The sequence below is a fragment of the Aureobasidium melanogenum genome (assembly GCF_000721775.1).
Source record: "Aureobasidium melanogenum CBS 110374 unplaced genomic scaffold scaffold_6, whole genome shotgun sequence".
NCBI classification, from domain to species: domain Eukaryota; kingdom Fungi; phylum Ascomycota; class Dothideomycetes; order Dothideales; family Saccotheciaceae; genus Aureobasidium; species Aureobasidium melanogenum.
The window spans coordinates 990657-1013060 of NW_024470058.1; the positions used below are offsets into that span (position 1 = coordinate 990657).

Here is a 22404-nt window from a genome sequence, read left to right on the forward strand (position 1 = left end):
ACGCGATGACACCTCAAAAGAGGTTGCTTTACCCTTTATTCAGAAGTCGTGGAGGTCACCTTCTCCCAGCCAGTAATTTGTCTTACTTCTGCAGCACCACCACGCTCTCAAACAGAGAGCGCCCGTTGATTCGAGACGCTTAGATCTAAGCAACACCGCTATCTTTCTTGACACTCTCCCAAGTAGCTCCCTCTTTCTCAATCTTTTCGACGACATCAACAGCCAATCTAAGGTTTTGCGCGCCCGCGAGCGCCCTGACAATGACAGTCTCATTTCTCTCAGATACAAGTCTACCCATTGCACTGGCGATGAACGCGCCAAAATGCTCGAGCGGCCATGATGGTGAAAGTAAGGGCAGTACTTCGGCAATATCGAACCAGCTCCCGAACTTCTCAAGAAGCTCTGCAACTCGCTCAAGTATTTGATCTTGATCGTCGAGATCGAGATAACAGTGTAAAAGGTGAGAAAACAGAACCTGTTGTTCTTCCTTTGACGGTAGAGGAAGGGTTGTCGAGGATGAGGCAGGATGGAAGATGCTGCTGCCACCGAGCAGACAATATCGTACAGCCGTATCGAAGTCTGCCAGGCCGTGGACGAGGAGCTTGAGAGCTTTTTGATGCTCATCGCGCCGGGCGGCAAGAACGATAGTCTCTGGTACAAGGACTTCTGAGTATGATATCAGCCTGCTGCTCAGAGCTTCTACATCATATACAGAAGAGCCACCGATGAGCTGCAAAAGTCGGAGTCTATTCTTCCACCATGTATTTGGGAGATTGTTGTCAAGGATAAATTGGCTGTATGTCGGTTTCGGTGGGGCCAAGGCTCGATAGGTGTGGTAGCTCGTCAGAAGTATGTCCTTTGCAGACGTTGATGAGTCATCGATGGCCTGCGTGACGGTATCGAGGTAAAAGTAAATAAGGTCGTTGGCATATTGATTTTGGTTTTTGCCAAACACAAGGTGCTCCAAGTAGTCCTTGACGGCAGCTGGGGCACGCTCTTTTAATAGATCAACTGCCTCAGCAGGTGTAAACTTGACTCTTGCATTCTCATCTGCGAAGATTTGAACACCAAGAGGGGGATTACGATTAGCAAGCCAGGTACCGTAATCTTTGACAAGCTCGACATCCTTGATTCTGGTGACATACTTGCGCACGTCGAGTTCACCATCAATCAACTCGCCACCCACGTCTTCAGAAGATTCGAGTATGCGACGCCAGGTTGACAAGACTTGACCTACCATCCTTCGACTTTGGTACAGTCGGGACAAGATGTAGAGTCGTTTGTGCCGTTCGAGAAGTTCAACTGCATGATCAAAACATTCAACACCTTGATCGACCACATCATTGAGTTCAGCACGCAGTGACCCAGGTGCTGCTGGTCCTGGAAATGTGTTGCTGTCAAGCATCAAGAGTAGAGACAACAATGCAGCATCCACAGTGTGAGAGACCTGCTTCTCATCTGCAATACTGCCGAAACCCTTCTTCCTCCTCCATGATTGTAGGTAACGCTTCAATACTTGCAACAGATTATCTCCATAGGGTCCTTGTGGATCTTGATTGATTGATTCTGCATGGTATTGTGCTTTGAATTGATCAATGGCATTCTTGAGACCACCAGGTATCCAGAGGCCCTGTGGACCTTCAACAACCTCGTCTGACAAGACCGGGATGATGGATAGGATGATGCGGGGATCTATCTCTCCCTCCACCAAGGCGTCATGAGTCGCACGTTTTTCAGCCTCGGAAGCGATAATGTTTTGGTTGGTCTTGAGAATGAGGTCGATCAAAAGCAGTAGCGAGGCTTGTTGACGAACATAGTTGAAGCCGAAGAACTCGAACTCATTGGTGGCTTCTTTACCACGGATGCTGTTTAGGACTGCTTGCACCTGCTTGCCCTGTACAGTGAAGGAATTGGCTGATATGTTGACAGCAGCACTTAATTGTGTTTCAAGTCGTACAACCAAGGGATTTCGAACAAGCCACCAGATCGAGTCATTTGCGAAAAGCAAGACTTTGGTCTGCACGCTGGAAAATCTTTCAATCAACTTGTCCTCGTCATCGTTGCGCTTGACGTCCACGGCCGTTTCCTCTGATGTAGGCTCATGAAGATACAGGCGGCGCAAACTGAGCGCTTTGCCTACAGAAGATAGACTCATAGTCGTCGCGGAAGTAGCCTCTCGTAATGCCATCTGTACTTCGGACTTGGAAGAATACGGCAGGCTGAGAAAGTCTTTGTGGTATTGGTTGTCGGAAGGATCAACGTCCCAGCGTTGGTATTCGACTAGTTTCTCGATGACTCCATTCTTCTCACGACGCACGACAGCCAATACATAGCCTTCTTGAGACATGTCTCCAGGCATTTGTTGCATCGAAGAGTTTGAAGATTGACCGTCGACAATGATCGAGTCAGGGTAACTCTCAAACTCGATGGTGCCTCTGACAACATCACCATCCAGATTGACAAACATACCGACTGCAGGATCTTCAGGAGTGGTGCCAGTGGTCAAAAGGAATTCGTTGGGTGTGGGAGTGGAGACGTGAGGTTTCAGGGAAACGTGTGCGGTCGGGGGAAGAGGCTGCGGCCGTTCGAGCTGAGGTGTGGGAGGTAACACCTTGCCCTCAGTGTCTACTGATGGGCTGGCAAGTGGTCTCGTCGGACTCGGGGACATGGCCTGACGAGAGGCGGCACGATGCGGCCATGGTGAAGGTGAGTCGTTGGGGTGGAGTCGATCAGGAGTCTGTCGTCCGGGAGTCTGAGGAGCGCCTCCAACGCTGGCTACCCTATCTTGAGCGCGAAGGTCGGGTCTGCGGACAGGACTGGTGGCTGAAAAGCTTCTCGATGGCGGACGTTGTATTGGAGGAGGATCAATGTCTGGGCTCTGGCGACCAGAGGATGGATTGGGATTGGGTAGAGACGAGATGGGAAAGAGGTCGATCTTGCGCTGGTTGACAATGTCCAGTAAGGCGTAGGAAGTAGCATCAGCGACACAGGCAAGATCAGCTCTTCGTTGTATGTCGAGACAATTGCCGAGCTCAATGTCTCTGATCTTGCGAGGAGAGCCTTGGTCCATGATACGGATGACACGCAGTTTCTGCCTCAAGCAAATGACAATGATACAGCCATCGGCAGGATCCAAGTCTTGGGTATCCAGATCGCGGTCCAGACCTCCGACCCAGGTGCAGTCGCTCTGTTTGATCTTTCCTCCAAAGGCGGGACTGAGCTCGGGGAGGGTGTAGAAGGTCAAGGTGCCATGACACAGGACGCATGCCTTTCCCACCGAGGGTAACAACAGGATCTGTTCGACGGCTGGCAAGGCATCATGTTGTTTGTTGGAATACTCGGGCTGTAAGCGGGATGCGAGGATGTAGGTAGGTTGGTCTGAATCGTCGGAGGGAATTGAGACAAAATGGAGGATCTCTCCTGCCGACGTGCCGATGTACAGGTTGCCGTCTAGTCGAGAGTCAGCAAAAGATGGCAAGAGCGGTGCTTTCGGAAGTCGCGACTCACCCCAGGCATCGACGCAGGTTATGTGGACATGATGTTCTTCTTCTCCGTCAGGCGACAGTGGGGCATTGCGCATCAAGTCGCGCAAGACGTAGGCACCATCGTTAGCTGCGGCTTCCATGCTTCCTCATTCATGGCGCGACTGCCTCTTCCATCGTATATGTCTGGATTAGTATCGATCAAGGTGGTTGCAGCGGGCGGCGTCACTCTCACATGTCAGAGCCCGCGCCAAGAATCTCCACGCAACCCTGACCTGTGGATGCTCCCTCCAAGCTCCATCAGCACACCGACACGTTGCTCCAACAAATAAGCTCGCTCTTGCTTTTGTCGCTTATAACCACATGTGTTGTAAGCAGTGCATCGGCACACAATGGCAAGCCAAGTCGTAGAGCCCCAGGCTGTCCAGGGCGCTGCCAGTCATCAGGAGAAAGAGAACAAGTTCCAGCAAGCAATTGCTTCATGGCGGAGTACGCCCTTCCTTCCTCTTGTCTTCTGTATTCACTCAGTACTGACCCTTGCACAGACGTTGATCTCACCTCTCTCATCTCTACGCTCGACACAGCCGCCTCGGACCTCGTCACCCACCAACGCGACACGCTGGTACAACGCAAGGAGCTCGCCCAAAAGACCAAGGACTTTCGCAAACTCGAAGATGCCGCCAAGTTGGATGAGATCAAGGCTCTGCTCAAGTCCTACCAGTCCTTTATCGACCTCATCTCCAACCAGTCCAAGTCGACCCAGTCAGCTTTTCTCCAACTCTACTCGCCCCTGTCTGAAGCTCCCGATCCATACCCGCTGCTCGAAGCCTCGATAGATTCCTTCGTCACCGCCCAAGAAGTCGTCCCCAAGCTGGAATCCGAGAACAAGCACCTGCAATCCACCGTCGCCAACTTGACCGCACAACTCGAAGCGACTGAATCTCAACTCGAACAAGAGCGCTCCGCCAGACAATCCTCACAGTCAAATCAAGACTCCAAGATCAAGGAAGTCGAGGCATCTTGGAACGCTGTTCTAAAAGAGAAGCAAGACAACTGGGATGCGCGAGAAAAGAGCTTGGAGGAAAAGGTCGACAACCAAGACCGTCTGTTGAAAGAGCTCAAGGCCAGCTACGATGTCGCTCAACGTCTAGGAAAGACCGAGGACGACACGTCCGACTCTGTCCACGGCGCATCACAGCAGGAGCTTGATCTCGTCAACCAAGAACTCGAAAAGGCAAACCTGCGTCTGTCTGAGCTGCAAGGCCGCAACGAGCAATTGCGCCTCGAGCTCGCCCAGTCGACCGCGAACCAGAGCTCATCTCAAACCGCCCTCTCTGTCGAAGATGACCCTGCCTTCCTACGTCTACGCTCCGAAAACTCGCAGCTACTGCGAAAGCTCGATGCACAGCGCTACGAGAAGAATTCAGAAAAGACAAAGTGGGATTCCAACCTCAGATCACTCGAAAGAGAGCTGGAATCTCTCAAGCAGGATCGTGAAAGCATCAAGCGCAAGCTGGACAAGTGCAGCGATTATGACGAGGTCAAGCAAGAGTTGGACATGCTCAAGGTATGTTGCACGACATGTACTATGCAGCAAGCATTGCTAACAAAAAATCAGTCGATCGAGTTCGCGACAGGCGACGCAGACGATTCCGACCATGAGCCAGACGCCGCTCCTGCTGGTGACAAGGGCGAGTCACTGGAGAAGCTTCTTCTTGCTCGCAACAAGAAGCTGTCCAATGAGCTCACCATCCTCCGCGTTTCGCACAACGACCTCCAATCTCGTCTCGAGTCGTTGCAAGAAGAGTTATCCAATACGAATATGGAGCTGGAGAAGTCGCGCAACCTGACGCAGACGCTCGAGGAAGACTTGCTGCAGGCTCAGAATGAGGCCAGCAACGCTTTCGACCCCTCGGCCATGTCTGTAGCAGGTACATACACCTCTCGCTACCCAAAGTCCTCCTACGCTGCATCAATCCGTCGTGGAGGAAACACATCACCCACCTCTTCCATCATCTCTGGCTTTGATACCAGCACCTCATCACCTCGAGGATTGGACTCGTTGCGACCGGAGGCTCCCAACGCTGGCATCCTGCCAATGGTCACTGCTCAACGTGACCGCTTCAAGGCTAAAGCCCGTGAGCTAGAGACGAACCTGCAGGAACAGTACACACTCGTCTCGTCTCTGCGCTCCGAAATTGCTAGCCTGCAAAAAGACAATCTATCCTTGTATGAGAAGAGTAGATATGTCAACAGTTACAACACAAAGGGTGGTGCAACGTCTGGTTACTCGTCCACCAACCCATCCACCATCACAATCGATCGCAGTAACCCTGGTACCGATGCACGTTACAAATCGGCCTACGAAAACTCAATCTCTCCATTCGCTGCTTTTCGAAGCAAAGAATCCAGTCGCGCCTTCCAAAGACTCTCATTGCCTGAACGAGCTGTCTTGCAAGCATCTAGACTTGTATTAGCAACGAGGACCAGCAGGAACATGTTTGCTGTCTGGGTTGTTGGACTTCATCTTTTGGTCTTTGTCATGTTATTTTCCATGGGCGGAAGCAGCGACACGACGCCACATCTAGCCCACACTGTTGCTGCTGGCAACGCTGCCATAGCTGGTGCCAAGGTAGCCGCGGCTGCACAAGGAGGTCCAGGTGCTGCCAAATGGGAACAAGCTGGCTTTGGAGATACGTAACGAAAATCAAAAGTTCACTCGTCTCTTTCTTTGAACCTTTCGACAGTCACAACAACCCCTCAAGCCTTTCCAAGCTTTCCGAACCCTTTTGGGCGTTGCCAAAGTTTTTTCCACCTGCAGACATTCTTGAGCCTCGACGTTCACACCATCCGCGGAGAGTCTTGTTGTGGTCAAACTTCACAACTCCCGACGCCTCCTTTTCAGCCCATCTCCGCGTCAACTGATCACACTCCTCATTCACAAAACACAGTTCACGAGGCGTCGGAAACAAGACACTCCAAGACTCTCAAAAGAATAATCAAGACAGAAACGGTTTGATGTGGAAGCGGGGATACTACAGTTCACCTCGGTTAAGCTCTTACAAGCCTCGGCATCTTTCCATCAACTTCTCAAGTCAACACCTACCTTTTCGGTTTCGTCTCTAGACACTGCGGTGAAGGAGCTAGCAGAAACCATAATCTCTCTTGGCTCCGGATGCGGGGTCGCCGAAGATGATTCGTCTGTGAAGTGAAAAAGCAAGCTGTTGACGTTGTAGTTACGACTGTTCAGGATATCCATGGGAAGTTTGTTGCTGGAACGAAACCGAGGCAATCTCGACTTCAATGTCGAATCTCAGCAGAGTCTGTCGTTGAGAGTAGTGACATTTCGGATCGTAAGGTCACTCGAGACATGCAGATCGAGGTCTAGCCATCGACTTCGTACTTTCGTATCCAAGTCTCTTTCCCCTGATGCATGCTGCAAGCCCCCAAGCCGCTTTTGACGGTTCATCAGCCGTTGGCCACGCCAGCGCTTGCTCTAGCGTCAACTTCCGGGGTAATTGGTGCGGAGATCTCCCCATATTTCCATGTGGGGGTGAACGGATGATCTGGGGTTTGAGTTATAGACGTCTGGAGAGGCGGTTGAGGACGCTACCGTGTTCCAAGGAAGGCGCGACGGATGGGACACTGCCTGGACTGGTTGTGTATAAGTAGGTCGATCCTCCTCCTGGTTGACCTGTTCATATCGTGGCCTTCTCAATCCTTCCCTACAACTACCATCGTTGATCAACCTTCCTACACGACTCGTTCTCCTACATCTACGACAACTCAGCGATACAAACTCAACCCACAATGTCTACCGAGAAGATCGACCACACCATGACGGAGGACCACTCCAGCGGCAATGGTGCACCTTTGGGCGCACCTCTGAGTCGTCAAATGACCGTGGCTCTCACTCCCGAACAATATGAGAGATTGTTCTTCCAGCCCGAAGGACCCAGACGTGGAGACCTTTCCAAGAGATTTGGTATGTCTTTGTTTGAAGCCCCGGACTGAGATCGACCTCATACTGACAACAATACAGGTAACCCGACTCTTCTCGGCTTGGTCTGCTTCTTGGTCCCATACACGTCTACCATCTTCACCCTTTGTGGTCTCCGAGGTGCTGTCGCGCCTACCAGTCTGATTGGTTTGGACGGTGACTACTACATGATTGGTTTCGTTGGCATGATTCTTGCAGGAATTGCAGAGTTCATTCTTGGAAACAGTATGTTTGACCACCTGATCCAAGTTTGATTAAAGGTACTGACAAGCTCATCACAGCTTTCCCCATGTCCGTCTTTATCATCTACGGTTGCCACTGGGGCAGTCTTGCATACGCACAAGACCCTTACTACAACCAGGTCTCCGCCTTCGCCAAGGTCGGTAGCTCAGCAGGTGCTGAGTGGAACTCATCGCAAGGCTTCCACAACGTGGTCATGGTGCTTGTGTCTTTCACCTTCCTTATCGGCACTATCCGCGTCAACGCCTTTTTCACCGCCACATTCTTCGGTCTGACCATGTTGTTCTCCTTCATCGCAGCTGCAGACTTTTATGTTCCCAATGTCGAGCACGCCACCAGTGCTGCCGAGGCCGCCGCCGTGCTCAACCATGTCAGCACTCTTCTCAAGATCGGTGGTGGCTTTGGATGGTTGGGCTTGATCTCAGGCTGGTATTTGTCCATTGTCACTGTTTGCGCTTCTGTTGGCATTCCTTGCCCTCTGCCCGTGTTTGACCTTTCCAGCAAGGTCTTCGCCAAGCACAACGCTGACGACTTGCACGCCAAGCATGCTTGAATGTGCTTGCATGGATTTTGGTTCTGGGAGACATTGTGTGTCTGAGATAAGTAATGTGGTTCTTAGATTTCACGTGTACAATGAATGTATTTCTATCTTCTGTTCACTCGGTCTCTCTTTCTCTCTCTCTCTCCCGTTTCCTATATGTCGTATCATTCTTCGTGAGACATTGGTTCACTTTTCTTTCAGATGACACTGCACGTTTCAGCATTGACATCACAAAGAATGAATCCAACAGATACACATGCACATGTCTTGTGCTGGCATGTCCATTGTTGTCATCTTTCATTCATCACGACTACAAATGTTCATAGCCGCCGAAATCTGTTAGTCGTCACCATCTTCCTAAACGCAAAAAGACAAATACAATGCCATCAACACAAACAGAAGAACGCTGCACAACTAGAAGAACACCACCCATAAGGAGTGATTCACTCAAGTCGAGATATTCTGCGCCGCATTCACAGACGCCAGAACGTTCTTCTTCGTCTGATCTCACACGTCGCGCTAGTGATACGACTACTTGTCTTCCTCGAAGCTCGTCGCCAGTAATCACACCATGGCCGCCTGCGAAGTCTCCAGCAGTCAAACCGGCAAACTCGACACCTGCGCTCAAGCCATTGCCAACTCTCAAACTTGCGTCACCAAAACCGTCGCCAGCTTTCAAGTCTCCAACAACAACAAAGCCATTGCCAGCTGTCGCGCAATCTCCATTACCAATAGCACGGCTGGAGTGCATAGCGCTGCCAGGAAAATACTCGCCTACACAGATTCCAACTCCAAAGTTTGTGATTTCGAAGAGGAAGACTTGGTCTCTGCTCGCAGATACGAAAGGTCGAAATGGCAGTGATGGAGTCGAGCCTACTACACCTGAGCGTTTGGTGATAAAGAGGAGGGCGAGTACTCCGAGGACACCACGACGTACACCAAACCCATCACCAAGTCCACTTTTCCAACAAGAATTTGACAATGTTGAAGAAACAGCAGCAGATACGAATACGCTTTGTAACCCCAACATTATCATCAAGACGCCAGCAAGTGGAGACGTTGTTGGTGCCCCCATCTTTGTTCCGCCAGCTTCCGAAAATTCTGGGGTGATGATGAAGGGGCAGGAGCAGGTCCGGCCAAAAGGACTGGGGTTGAGATTCCCTGGGGGTCTGGAGGATGGGGTTTGCGTGTCCGTGTCATCGATGACAAGAATTGTGGATACTACAGATGTTGTTGACACTTTTGGCTGTTCGTCATCATCATCATCAAGCAGAGAAGCAGAAAATCTCAACACCGAGGACAAACAAGAGAAAAGAGATTTTCTATCACCGATCCAAGACTTTGCTGCTAAAGTTGTCATCTCACCTTTTTCTGTCAGCCCCCAAAAGCACCTCACCAGACCCTACCATCACTACCTCTCTCTCCCTGATCCCTTACCCTTGCCTCTTCCACCATCCCCATCCCACACCCATCCTTACACCTCAGGCATCCATATCCTTCCCTCCTGCACCTCTGGCTCATTAACCCATCGCCTCGCTTGCGGTCACTTGATCCTTACTTCTTCGCCAGAACTCTGTGCACACAATTGTGTAGCGCAGAAAACGACGTTTGAGAGTGCGAGACTACAGGCACAGGGCTTTGGGGCGAATGTCAGGGGGTTGGATCAGAGGTGGTGGTGTGGGGTCTGTGCAGAGGTGGGAAGGGAGGAGGGGAGGAAGTGTGTAGGTGTTTTGGGAAGGGACATGCTTGGGAGTGGAAGCCACGATGGTGAAGTTTGTCGTTGATAGGATGGAGCTTCAGGACAGCAGATTATGTTCCAGTTTGAATAGTAGAAGTTTTACTCTTATTACTGCATTTCTTTCTATAAAACGTCACGAAAGCCACTGGTCAAGCACAAGTATAAAAGGATTTTGCATTTTTCGTCTTTTTTCTTTTTTTTTTTTTTTTTTTTTTTTGGCTATACGTGGAAGAGGTAGCCAGCTTCTTAGTCTTGATTCCTTTTCAGAGCAAACTATTTGAACCTCTCTCAGGAAGCAACCCATCTCCACCACCTTTCCTCATACAACAACAACAACATCTTTCCTTCTCACATCCACGTCGCGGGTAATCTCGTACTCGCAATAAGCCTTGTGGACGTCATCTTTCATAGTCTTGAGAGCAGCGACATGATGTGCCATAGCCTCATCAAGCCAGAAGTAAAACTTGCTAGGGACGATTTGTAGAAGATGATGCATATTGAGAGAATCAGAAGAGAATTTTGGGCTTTGGCGGGTTATGTAGTGTGCAAGCTGCGGTGGAGTCTGGACTTGACATTCTGTGAGAGTGGTTCAAAGTGGGTACACCATCCGGTAGATGTGATTAAGGTGCATGAGCGATGTAGCCATTCAGAGCCACCCTCTGCAAACTGACTCTGCTAAATCACAAAAGATAGCTGGACAAATGCAATAACTTTTCCCATAGCGGTATCTCGAGCTCTAGAACAGGAGAGTGCAGCAATGCTTCACTACGACCTTGCTGATATTCGGGCAGATCTTCTCGGTTCCTGTGAAGTGCACATCTCATCAATGTGCTCAAGAGAATCGGCAACAATGATGCAGACTATTGTTCTTCTGATGACTGATCTGTCGCTGGCTTCCTGGATCTTTTCTTCGGTCTTGCTTTTGCTTTGTTTTTTTTTAAAAGAGAAACCTATCACGTCAGTGTAACCATAGAACGCACTAGAAGAAGGCACAAGCAGAAGGATAATGCGAATCTCAAATTTTGATTTCTTGGTGGAGTAACAAAATGCTTCAACAGCCCAAAAGCCGGATCTCCATGTGACAGAAACAAAGAAAACAAAACAAAACAAGGAAAAGACATGTTTCGACAGCTTCAAAACCCTGAAGTTATCATTTTGGTGCTTTGCGAGAAAGGGAAAGGTCGTTATGGGCGTAAAGGGGAGAAGAACTGTCACGATCTCGCAATTGGCTCTGCCTTCATGCCGAGGTAGAAGGGTGTCTCAAGCTGTCGAAAGGCACAGTTGCATTCTAGAAATGACACTGGCCATGGAGATAGCACTCAAAAGGGTTATCTCTGTGGACCTGTCATTCTTGGCGAAAGTACCGTGCTTTGCATCAACCCATGCTAGCCGAGTGCTTGTGACCTCCAAGAGACCGATTTTCGTTCTGGTTCTGACGGACCTGGCGAAGGGGCATACCAACTGGGCGAGGGGTGGGAGGGGGTAAGAAGTTGTGTCCCCGAACGTGGCTGACGAAGCTGATGGCCTCCACAGTGGGATCCATGCACGTCCAAACCCAAGTTGGGACGGAGAAGAGAAGTTGAATGGACTCTGACCGGTGAGCCGCAATGACCTCGACCTTGACATCGATGCTTGCGATGTTATTAGGCACGTCTCTTGTGAGCCACTGGATCCACTGCTGGATGTCGTTGCCCTGAGCCACATCAACAATGTGCACGGTTAGGACGACGCGATCAGTAGCGTGGCCATGCTGTTGAGCGATGCGCTTGGATCTTGAAACTTGGGCGACAGTGTTCTGGCCGGTACACTTGGCCAATGTCACACTCTGTGACTTTCCGGCTCCCAAGACATGGATTGGTGATACCGTCATGTTCATATAGGTCGGATCGCGCTTCATCACCGTGTAGAGATCGGCGACCTTACAAGGGGCACCATTCATGTTTGTCAAAGCAGTGTTCAGCGTTGTAGTGAAGCACCTAGCTGGGTCGGAGCTTGCTACGTCGTACCAAGGACAAGCCGCCAGGATCTCGGGTCCATCGTGACCAGCGATAGCTGCAGATGCATAGCAACAATCCAGAAGTATCAAGACTTCACCCCGAGTGTACGTATCCAGCATGTTTCTGTACCGCGTGTAGTCGAAGCTTGGTCCACCAGGCTGCTGAGTGTTCGGATCTTCGTCCATGAACTCAATACGGGGACTTCTGGAGGGGGACATAGTCTGAACAGCATGGCCGTTGTAGAAAAAGATATTGAGGGTTTGACTTTGACTCTTTGTTGATCCTGTTTGTTGCCCACAGCTTGCTTCGCGTCAAGTCTTAGAGTAGCACATGAATATGTCTTTGCGATCTCTGCCGTGACGAGAGAGATGTAGCAAGCCTGTATGTCTCCATTTCATCAGGAGGTTTCACTTGTACAGAAGCAAGCAATGTGTAGTAGCTGCAGATTAATTCTAGATGCCGCGAACAAACGCTCAGACAGGTCTGTAGAGTCTCAAAGATCATGTGGCACGGCAGGCGATATCGTGAGGTTGATGAAGGAAGTCCGAAATTAGTCGGGATTGAGATTTTGGTGGTTTGGCTTAGAGAGAGCGCGCCTTTGTTGCCCTTTGAGGTGATTGTGTATCCGCAATTGCTTGTGTCGGTTCTGGGGAAGGTCGAAAGTGACGATTTGGTGAGATCTCCCTATATTCGCGCTTCTCAACATAACCAGCGAAGCAATACGTGTGGGAGATGGCTTCGAGGTACGGCCAGTAGTCCTTGGCAATAACGAACGTGGTTTCAGAGCCTCCTTCACATGGAGATTCACCAAGAAATTTCAAGCCACTACGGCTCATGGACTTCGTCTGGAGTCGTATATCATTCCACGGTAACCCTGTGGGCTCTCGACTGTCCTCGTGGTTCTCTTTCGTCATCTTTACGGTGAATTTGACTCGGGGAAAGACGAAGTTTCTTACTACCCTATCTCCGTAACCGTCATTCATGGCCAAGCATACCCTTTTGAGATCGTCCATGAACTGGTCGATCGAGATCGGTCCTTCGTTGACTCGCCTTGCTGCTCGTGTAAGCAGATAGGTCATCTGCAAGTCTCCAACGACGTTTTCCTCCCCCACATGCTCCAGAATAGTGATTGAATCAGATGCCGATGAATGCTGAAGACTCTCCCATACAGCACCGGGTACAGAGAGCATAAGCATCACTGTATCCCTCTGAGGATAGGTATGATGTGCTGAGATGAGTTTCACCCCAGGAAAGCGTTCTGGAACGAATGGCACGGAATCGTACGGAGACCAGCGCAGTTGTGTTGTGAAACGCTCTACCCACTTGGCGAGTATGATGGGATGTGGGAGGTTTATTCGAGCTTTGAGCAAAACGCTCAGATTACGCCAATTGACACTCATGGGATCTGCTGAGTTGATAGCCTGGAGAAGCTCTTGCTGGAATACTTCGTGGTCCAGCGCCGCTGCATCGACGACATCTGTGGCGTACGGAGCTTGTGTAGACATGGCGGCAAAACTATTTTGACGGAGTTTGAAATGGATCGCTTGGTCTGCAAATGCCGCTTGATTTGAGGATTTTCCGAAAAGGTCGCTCGGCCGTGCGAATCGTTGCTCAGCGAAGATTCAGCAGAAGCTGGCAAAGCGATTCTATATGTAAAGAGGCGTAAGGAGGCGGCTGTTGCCTGCCGGAGATCCAGTCATAGCCAAGCTTGAATTATTGGCTGTAATCTGCTCATACACTCTTGAACAAGAATGCGGGGCTGCAAAATCCGTGGAGTGGTCGAGATTCAAGATGCTTGTGTCACCTCATTCCTACAAGATCCATCAATCTTCAGCTTTGAGGAAGAGCAAAGCATACACTATTGCAAGGCGCGATGATCTTCGGTATAAGCCTGACCAGAGAGAGCAGATAAGCTATCGACTTTCAGTGGACTTGTCTTGTTCCCTGATCACACTGTTAAATTCTACAGCTACGTGACATACCTTATTAGCACATGGGAGCCCAAACGGTGTCTGCAAATCCAGCGCTATGCAACGTACTTCCCGGTGAACGTGGCCTCAAGGAGAGCCGTCGCATCATCGACTAGATGTTTGTGGAATACTCGGGTACTCCCATCACAGGGAGCTACCACCGATCCTGTGATTACTTGTAATACAAAACAATATCATGTTCCAAAGGATGTTGGAACTTGGAAGAGGAGGCTGTCAGCGTCGTCATGGCTCGGGATCCAGACCAGTGCCAAGAACACGTGTCAATTTATGCAGCAGTTGTGCAAGCCATAGGCAACAATAAACCCTGTTTGTTCGAGCATCCACAAAAAAAGTCACGCCGGTCGTGATAACAGGTAATTTCCTGAACTCGTGTCCTTTGGGAGCGACTTCTCTCCTGCTTATCTCAAACACAAAACAACAACACCTTGTCGCAACGCGCTTGAGGAAAGAACGATTGTGCCAAGCTTGCCAGACAAACGCGTTGTGCACGGTTTTCGTTCAGCTGGAAGTCGGCCACTGCACCTCCTTCTCCCGCAGACACATCAACGTCACCCCCTGTCAACACAGTCATGTCTCATCGCGATTCCCCCAAGCTCCAGGGAATCCTGAAGAACGATGACAACGCTCAAGCCACTCAGAATGGCGAGGCAGTCTCACCGTCGCAGTTGTTGAACCTCCGCTATGCCCAATCGCCGAGAGAGGGTCCAAAGTGTACGTATCTCCTATATCTCCTTTCATGATGTGCTGCCATAATATTTCCGGTGTTGGCTCTCTTCAATCTTCTATCCGCTATTTATCACGACTCCTTACCTTCACGTATCAATTTTATCATGCCAGATCGCTTATCATGTGTCAGCTGTTTCCATTGATCCATATGCGGAGAAAATCTCTCCAATGATGCTTGGAAAGGACAAGGATGTTGATAATCTTGAACTTGACAGAGTGCCCAGCGGTCCTCGTACTTTCAAAGCCAAAGGTCCCAACCAAAAGCGTTTGTCAGGAAGACCTTCCCGTAATGCATCTGTCACCTCTTTGCCGACTCTTGAACCCTCCGAGGCTGAGAAGGATGACGAGCATCATCTGTTCAACAGTGGACTTGTCGGTCAGGTAACTGCATGGCTTCGTGAGGAAAAGAAAAAACGTGATGCACGTAAGGCGCGCAAGTCTGCCGATGCCCAAGCTAAGGAAGATGCCGCTTCTCATGAGAACATCGAGACAGCATCACGATCTCGTCGTCGCAGTTCTGCCGAAAGTGTTGATCTCAGCAGATTGGAGCAGATTTTGAAGGAAAGCGTGCATTTCGACAAGCCTCGTAGACCGTCACTTCTGCACCCAAGCATCCGAAAGCGCCCATCAGTCAATCGCTTGCACAAGTCTTCGTCCAATGCTGGTCAATCATCAGACACTGAATACATTGATGGCGATGCTCTTGTGCCCTCGGCTGAAGCCTGGCTTGATAACACCAAGACTTTGGCCAGTGCTGGAGGCACTGCGGACCCTTCAGAGTCGACCGAAAGTCTTGGTCTTGGTTATCGTCAAGCTTGGTCATCGTTCAAGTATGAGATCGTTCGCCTTACTCACACCCTCCGTATCAAGGGTTGGCGTCGTGTGCCAATGGATATGAGTAATGAGTGCACTGTTGAGAGACTCAGTGGCGCTCTTACCAATGCCGTCTACGTTGTGTCACCACCAAGCGTCCTGCCTCCACGTCCCACAAGCGCCGATGGAAAACAGCCCGTGCAACGTCCTCCTCCCGCCAAACTTCTTTTGCGTATCTACGGTCCTCAAGTCGAGCACCTGATTGATCGCGAGTCGGAACTTCAGATCCTTCGTCGTCTGGCCCGCAAACGTATAGGACCTCGTTTGTTAGGTACATTCAGCAACGGACGCTTCGAGGAGTACTTCCACGCGAAAGCTCTTGATCCTAAAGACTTGCGCAATCCCGACACGTCCAAGCAGATTGCCAAACGTATGCGCGAACTTCATGAAGGCATTGATCTGCTTGAGCGCGAGCGTGATGAAGGCGCATTTGTCTGGCAAAATTGGGACAAGTGGTTCCAACGTGTTCAAGATGTGACCATGTGGCTTGATAGCGAAGTGCTGAAGCATCAGCAGAGCAAGAACACTCCAAAGGAAGGATGGCAGGCCCGAGGCTTTGTTTGTGGAACTGAATGGGCTGTCTTCAAGAAGACCGTGCAAAAGTACCGCGAATGGCTCGAGGCGCAGTACACCGAACCCGGCCAGTTGCGCTCTCGCTACGTCTTTGCTCACAACGATGTCAGTCTAGTCTTTCATCACTTCGCGCCTTCCTCTGGCTGACATTTCACAGACTCAATACGGCAACATTCTCCGTCTTCTCCCCTCAGGCACTTCACCGCTCCTGCTTCCCGCAAACACACACAAACAGCTCATTGTCATTGACTTCGAATACGCCAACGCGAACACCCCCGGCCTCGAGTTTGCCAACCACTTTACAGAATGGTGCTACAATTACCACGACGAAAAGGTGCCTTGGCTCTGCAACACCTCCTTGTACCCCACATCTGAAGAACAAGACCGCTTTGTCCGCGCCTATGTCCGCCATCGTCCTCAATTCAATGCTGCGACTCCTTTACTTGGACCACAAGATGGCGAGAAGCCAAAACGACCAGCTGGTCCCACTAGCAGCATCTCGAATTTCATGCTTGATGCCCGTGGTCCCCCTGAGAGTGCGGCAACTACCGCAAAGCAGGACGCAGAGTACCAAGCCCAGGAAGACGAGCAAGTGCGCTCTCTCCTGCGTGAAACACACATGTGGCGCCTTGCAAACACTGCTCAATGGGTCGCTTGGGGTATCGTGCAAGCCAAGGTACCTGGTCTGCCCGATGCTCCCTCCTCAACTATCCCTCTTTCCGAGACTCCTGACGAGCTCACTCCCACTGAAGACCAACCCTTCTCGGACCCCCTGGGCCAGGAAGCCAAGGATTTGCAAGACGACATCAGGGACAAGAGACCTGACCCGAATGAGGAGGACGATGAGCAAGCAGAGGAAGAATTTGATTATCTGGCTTATGCTAGAGACAGAGCCATGTTCTTCTGGGGCGATGCGCTCAGTCTTGGCATCGTTAAGGAGGACGAGTTGCCGGAAGATGTCAGGCGCTCGGTCAAGATGGTGGAAAATTGAGTGGTCGGGTGTAAAGGACAGGGCGAGTGGGATTGATGTCGCTGGACGATCATGGCGAGCGTGGTGGATTATCTACTCCAGTTCCGCCGGTAAGAAGGTGTCAAGTCAACATGATAGAAAAGTAAGAAATAAAATACTAAAAAACAGGTTCAAAAAAACGCAAACAAAAAAGCAGAAATAATCCAAACTCACTTCCTCTAATTGAGTCGAGGTCTTATTCAAAACTCGCATATATCGTGACTATTAGACTGAAGCATAGTTGGAATGTTTGTTCTTCACTAACGAAACTGCTAGAGAAAGGTAGTGTATGTCAGTACGCTGCATGGATCGATTCTTGAATGATCTTGTGCAATTTCAGAGGTACACGTGTCAAATGTTTGGGCAGGTAGCAGTAATAAGAGCTGAGTTGAATTCCTTGTTGTTGAGCATAAAAGCTATCGATATTGGTACACAGTAAGTGGCTCAATGCCTCGTTCGTTGTTTGCCAGGTCAATCAGTTGTCCTCCATGACTACTACGACCTCGTTTCCAGCGTCGTCTGTCTTGATCTCAACCTCAACTGCGCCGTGATCACGCTTGGACCACTCCTCATAGATCTCTGGAATCGAGTCGTCCGCGTACTTCCATCCGACGGGAGTGATGAAACCATCTTTAGTAGAGCGTGACTCCAGAAGATGGCAATTTTCGTTGCAGCCTGATGATCCTCCCATGTTTTCCTCGGTCGCGTTGGCCATCTTCTTGAGAGCCTGGCGATAGCTGACCTTGCTGAGAGTAAAGGTTCCAGCATCAACATGCTCCTGGATCTGCTTGGCAGCTTTGCGGCAAAGGACCCAACGAAGATACTCATGGAAATCGTCGTTGGGATATTCGCGTGTATCGAAGGTGTAAGTGTGCTTCAGGACGCAGCACTTGAATGCGCCAGTTCGGATCGTGATTTCAAGTCCGCTCCGACCTTCTTCGGCGCGAACGTGGAATGTGTTCTTGTCGATGACAGTGCTGTTAACTTCAAGAGGTGTGATTCCAGTGCAGTCAAGTGGGATAGACCAGGTTTTCGAGTCGCCAATTCTGCGGAAGCCCTGAAGATCTGCGATGGTTTCTTGACGTTCTTGGATCATGTCAGGTCCCTGCGTGAACGAGTTTTCATCGAGGAAGCAGCCCCTCTGGACATATTCGCGCAGTAAAGGAAGGACTGAGTCGTAAGTTGTGTCCAGACCGTGAGCAAATTTCACCTTGCGTTTGTTGAAAGTGTGTTCGGGGAACAAACAGTAGGCTTTATCCCATGTGATGAAGCATGCAGAAGCTGTAGAGAAGACAGGTCCTGCCAGGAAGCCCCAGATGGACATGACCTCAGCGTTGATGACGTTGATCTTGGTATTGGCGGCTCCATCTCTGATCCGGGGTGTGATCTAGGTAAGACTTAGTATGGTATGTTCATCTTGGTTGCCAGTAACTTACTCTGTACGTGAATTGTTCTGGTAATCCTCCATAGAATATTTCGGTCTGCTCCTGATTATAACCTTCATTGACGAGGTACGCAAAGATCTCCGAGACTGCTGGTCCGCGTTCGACAAGCACATCCAGAGTAGAGTCGGGCCAAGCAACTTTGGCGAAGAACTGGAAAGCGGTGCTGCCCACGATGAGACCTTCATTGACTCCAAGAAGGCGACGAAGATCCGAGGGATTGGAAACGAAGTGGCCGAGACGGGAGTTAATGTCCCAGGGTTGCTCGACAGCATTGTTGGCCATGATGGTTGATGGATGTTGATTGATGGAAGAAGGAAGGAGAGATCGGGATGCTGGACGACTTCCCATATGTGCTGGATGGATTGCTTTGAGCGAGTGAGAGTCAAAGAGATGTAACTTGATGGAGTGAGTGCTGAGTGTTTGCCGAGTGAGGCGACAGAGATGCAAAAGTCGAGCAATGGAAGTACTGAGTGACAGCGTACTAGCCTCAATGAGGCAGCGACACAAGCTGGTGCGCCTTCCAATATTAAAGCATGTAATGTGCTCAGCTGTTAGAATGTACAATTGATTGCTAAATGAAGTCATGGCCAAAGAGAGCAAACAGAATTTCACCTCTCGGTAAATACTTCCTCAGTCATTCAATCTTTGATAACTCTCCATAGCCTTGATGCTCACAGCCGTCTGCACATGATATCTCAGCAAGAGTCCATTTACCTGAAAGCTTTCTTGTTGATACATCTCCATGCGGTCAGATTACCGTGTTGTGGGCTGTCAAAATGCACACTTGCTTCTAGAATAGGAGGATGGCCATGTAGATGTCTAAGATTGCATCCTTCTGTGGACAGCGATCCGATGTAGAAAGTATTGTGTATCTATTGCGGCTACGATGTGATGGCTCTGAGAACACGACGATGAAGACCGATCGCTCAGTGATGATGACCTATTCATCATACGCTCTTCCACGAAAGACGTTATCGTGTTCTTGCAAAGCTCGTTCTGCGTCTTCTTCGGCGCTGCCATGTCCAGTCAGATATAACATTACTTCGTCGGCTGACACTTCAAAAGTTGCGCGAACGGAATATACAGGCTCGTCTTCGTCTGCGCAAACCAGCAATACTGTATCATCCTGTATCGATCTCTCGTCCATGATGATGAAATAATGGGGTATTATCTCAGATTCGGTATCTTCGCAAAGCTGTAGGAGTAATTGGCTGCACTCCTCGGGTGTCTTGTTGATGAAGGGCGAGTCTGGATTGCTAGAGACAGTTATTGGGACTTCTGATGGCCCATCGTAGTAGTCGTCGATACTGTCTACGAATGCAAAGGGAAGGTTTTTATCGTCGGCGATACCGCTTGCCTCGAGGAACCGGTTCATTATCTATGTCTGTTAGAGTCTGGGCTAGGCAGCAACTTTGAAAATGAATGCTACGAACCTCTTTGCTCAGTAAAGCTGTGCAGACTATTGGGAAAGAGGTTCCCCGGCCTCCCATCTTGGTCGTTGGACCCCAATAGGAAGATATTGAATCAAGAGTGCAATTCGCGTGGAGTAGACTCGTGCGATCGAAACACGTCCATAGCGACGTCACTCGTAACGTATAATGTCCGAAGTGAGACCGAGATACCTCTGCATGTGGTGAAGCATATCCTCTTGGGAATACCACTTGAATCCAGGAAGTACTCTGTGTTTCAAAAGCCAACAACATCAGTCCATGTGGCAATGGGAGACGGTCGATCATGGGATTGTGACATGAACAACGAAGAGCTACTTGTAGTTCCATTTATCTGGTCCGCGATGAACACCATCAGTTCCGGCAGAATAAGCATCCGTGTTTGGGCTGCTATGTCCTGTAAGATAACACACCAGCGACGAAGCTGATGTCTCAAAGGTAGCGCGGACGGAAGAAAGCTCTGTGCCATCCTCTGCTCTTACAAGCAGTACAGTATCATCCTGCATAGACCTTTCATCCATGATTATGAAATACCAGCGAAGCAGTTCCGACTCGGTATCCTCGCAAAGCTTCTTAAGCAATTCGTAGCATTCTTGAGGCGTTTTGCCGATAAATGGTGAGTTTGGATTGCTCGGACCATCAACGGGTGCCAGAGAAGGCTCATTATAGTATTCATCGATACTGTCTACAAAGACGAAGTCCCAATTATCCTCGTCAATGTCATTGTCGTCGATAAAGCGATTCATGACCTGCATGAGGTGTCAGGGCGAAGACTGGCGAAACAGCAGTTCCTTACAAACCTCCTCAGTCAAAGCAGCAGCACACACGACAGGATGTTGCATCGGCATCTTGATTCTGGATAGATTCTGATTAGAGTACCTTCGATCAGATGTTAAGAAATGATGACATGGTATATATTGTAGTACATGGAGGTTGGTGCCTAGGCACGCGTACTAGGCCCGATTAGGAAGTGATTGAATCTTGGCGTTTCCCGGTGGAAAGAGCGATTGTTTACACTTTGATGGATGCGCCAGCGCCGCTCGTTCGACAACAAACTCAGACTTGGACAATCAACATGGCGACGAATGATCAAATCAAGAATGCGCTGCTGACCGAGCATTTCCGGTATACCCCACTGGTAAGATGGCGCTTCTCGAGGGTGATCTTGACCCACCGCTGACAACAAACAGACGCTGCTGGACGACATCATCAACACTGTCAACGAGCTCGTCTACCAGGCCGTCGGCGAGATCGAGACTGCGCTCCTCAATGTGCCCAAAGAACAACTAGGCTTCTCCGCCAATGCGCCCACCCAACAAGACGGACAAGATAGCAACAATGACGAAGACGCGTCAGAACAAGCTGCGCGCACTGAAATCGAGGCTGGAATCGTCAAGCTCGAGAGTCTGCTCAACTCGACCATCGACAAGAACTTTGACAAGCTCGAAATCTACACCCTGCGCAATCTTCTGACTGTCTCGAACGCGAAAGAGGACGAAGGACTAGAGAACTGGATAGTCCTGGATCACTACAAGGTGCGCCTCGTTTTTCTGACCTGTTTTGCGCACAGCTGACACAATTCAGAACCTTCAAGCACCATCGACAGACGCCAATGCGCCCACTCCCGAATCAGTCAACCGCCTGCGCCGCAAAGTACAAGAGACGGAGAAGCTACAATCCGCCTTGAGAGCGGAAGCTGCTCAGAATGAAGCCTTGCTTGCTCAACTACGACCCCTCACATCCGCTCCGCCAGCCGCCCAATCCTCCTTCAAGCCCGACCAAGACACGCCGCAACAACCTCAGAATGCCTCCTTCTCCTTTCTCACGAATACTCCATCAGCCAAAGCTCTCGGGGTCGGCAGCGAAAGACACGCCAACTCGCTCGCTCAGAACACCAACTTTGTCTATTCGCAGATCCCCGCGCTACGAGAGATTGTCAGTACCCTGCGCTCACATCTTGCGACATTGCCTGCGAAGGACATGGCAGCTACAGTCGACCAGTCCACAGAAACAAGACACGTCTATATCGAAAGTCAGACGCGTCGCGCTCTGGACAGGGCAGGTGTGGATGCTGCACCAACACCAGACACCGAGTCTTTGGGCAGACGCATGGGTCGAGAAGAGACACGAGCCCTGGAAAACATTTTCGCTGCCATGACTGCACAGAACCAGGCTTCGGACAAGATGGAAGACTAAGATACTGCCTGGATAGAGCAAGTCACGAATTTATGAGCAAAAATTGGATTGGTGCTGCCGCTTTTATGATACCCACTTTGTACGAACAAGATATGAGATTTGGAACCTTCGACCACATTTTTATATCTTTGCATGTTTCACCCCG

General features: G+C 50.1%; 10 protein-coding genes across 10 annotated transcripts; 5 read left to right on the forward strand and 5 right to left on the reverse strand.

Annotated features, from left to right (window-relative positions):
- Positions 1-145: 145 nt before the first annotated feature.
- M437DRAFT_74242 (uncharacterized protein) lies at positions 146-3625 on the reverse strand (the record flags this gene model as incomplete). The annotated part of the gene is made up of 2 exons (XM_041026196.1): positions 146-3450; positions 3508-3625. 2 exons carry the CDS (start codon positions 3623-3625, stop codon positions 146-148), a joined length of 3423 nt encoding a protein of 1140 aa, XP_040881457.1.
- A 249-nt stretch (positions 3626-3874) lies between these two features.
- On the forward strand, positions 3875-6183 carry M437DRAFT_74243 (uncharacterized protein; the record flags this gene model as incomplete). Its single annotated transcript, XM_041026197.1, has 3 exons — positions 3875-3971; positions 4028-5049; positions 5101-6183. 3 exons carry the CDS (start codon positions 3875-3877, stop codon positions 6181-6183), a joined length of 2202 nt encoding a protein of 733 aa, XP_040881458.1.
- Positions 6184-7292: 1109 nt separating this feature from the next.
- M437DRAFT_45067 (uncharacterized protein) lies at positions 7293-8275 on the forward strand (the record flags this gene model as incomplete). Its single annotated transcript, XM_041021015.1, has 3 exons — positions 7293-7467; positions 7525-7707; positions 7764-8275. 3 exons carry the CDS (start codon positions 7293-7295, stop codon positions 8273-8275), a joined length of 870 nt encoding a protein of 289 aa, XP_040881459.1.
- A 368-nt stretch (positions 8276-8643) lies between these two features.
- On the forward strand, positions 8644-10047 carry M437DRAFT_64975 (uncharacterized protein; the record flags this gene model as incomplete). The annotated part of the gene is made up of 1 exon (XM_041024519.1): positions 8644-10047. The coding sequence occupies one exon, from the start codon at positions 8644-8646 to the stop codon at positions 10045-10047; it is 1404 nt and encodes a 467-aa protein (XP_040881460.1).
- A 1329-nt stretch (positions 10048-11376) lies between these two features.
- Positions 11377-12216, reverse strand: M437DRAFT_83372 (uncharacterized protein; the record flags this gene model as incomplete). Its single annotated transcript, XM_041027923.1, has 1 exon — positions 11377-12216. One exon carries the CDS (start codon positions 12214-12216, stop codon positions 11377-11379), a length of 840 nt encoding a protein of 279 aa, XP_040881461.1.
- A 363-nt stretch (positions 12217-12579) lies between these two features.
- On the reverse strand, positions 12580-13503 carry M437DRAFT_83373 (uncharacterized protein; the record flags this gene model as incomplete). Its single annotated transcript, XM_041027924.1, has 1 exon — positions 12580-13503. The coding sequence occupies one exon, from the start codon at positions 13501-13503 to the stop codon at positions 12580-12582; it is 924 nt and encodes a 307-aa protein (XP_040881462.1).
- Positions 13504-14883: 1380 nt separating this feature from the next.
- On the forward strand, positions 14884-17152 carry M437DRAFT_44678 (kinase-like protein; the record flags this gene model as incomplete). Its single annotated transcript, XM_041020946.1, has 2 exons — positions 14884-16266; positions 16319-17152. The coding sequence occupies 2 exons, from the start codon at positions 14884-14886 to the stop codon at positions 17150-17152; spliced, it is 2217 nt and encodes a 738-aa protein (XP_040881463.1).
- Positions 17153-17645: 493 nt separating this feature from the next.
- M437DRAFT_64979 (uncharacterized protein) lies at positions 17646-18897 on the reverse strand (the record flags this gene model as incomplete). Its single annotated transcript, XM_041024520.1, has 2 exons — positions 17646-18557; positions 18607-18897. The coding sequence occupies 2 exons, from the start codon at positions 18895-18897 to the stop codon at positions 17646-17648; spliced, it is 1203 nt and encodes a 400-aa protein (XP_040881464.1).
- Positions 18898-19555: 658 nt separating this feature from the next.
- On the reverse strand, positions 19556-20911 carry M437DRAFT_64980 (uncharacterized protein; the record flags this gene model as incomplete). The annotated part of the gene is made up of 4 exons (XM_041024521.1): positions 19556-19993; positions 20049-20294; positions 20477-20812; positions 20864-20911. 4 exons carry the CDS (start codon positions 20909-20911, stop codon positions 19556-19558), a joined length of 1068 nt encoding a protein of 355 aa, XP_040881465.1.
- A 227-nt stretch (positions 20912-21138) lies between these two features.
- M437DRAFT_74251 (uncharacterized protein) lies at positions 21139-22259 on the forward strand (the record flags this gene model as incomplete). Its single annotated transcript, XM_041026198.1, has 3 exons — positions 21139-21201; positions 21254-21598; positions 21648-22259. 3 exons carry the CDS (start codon positions 21139-21141, stop codon positions 22257-22259), a joined length of 1020 nt encoding a protein of 339 aa, XP_040881466.1.
- Between the last annotated feature and the right edge of the window lie 145 nt (positions 22260-22404).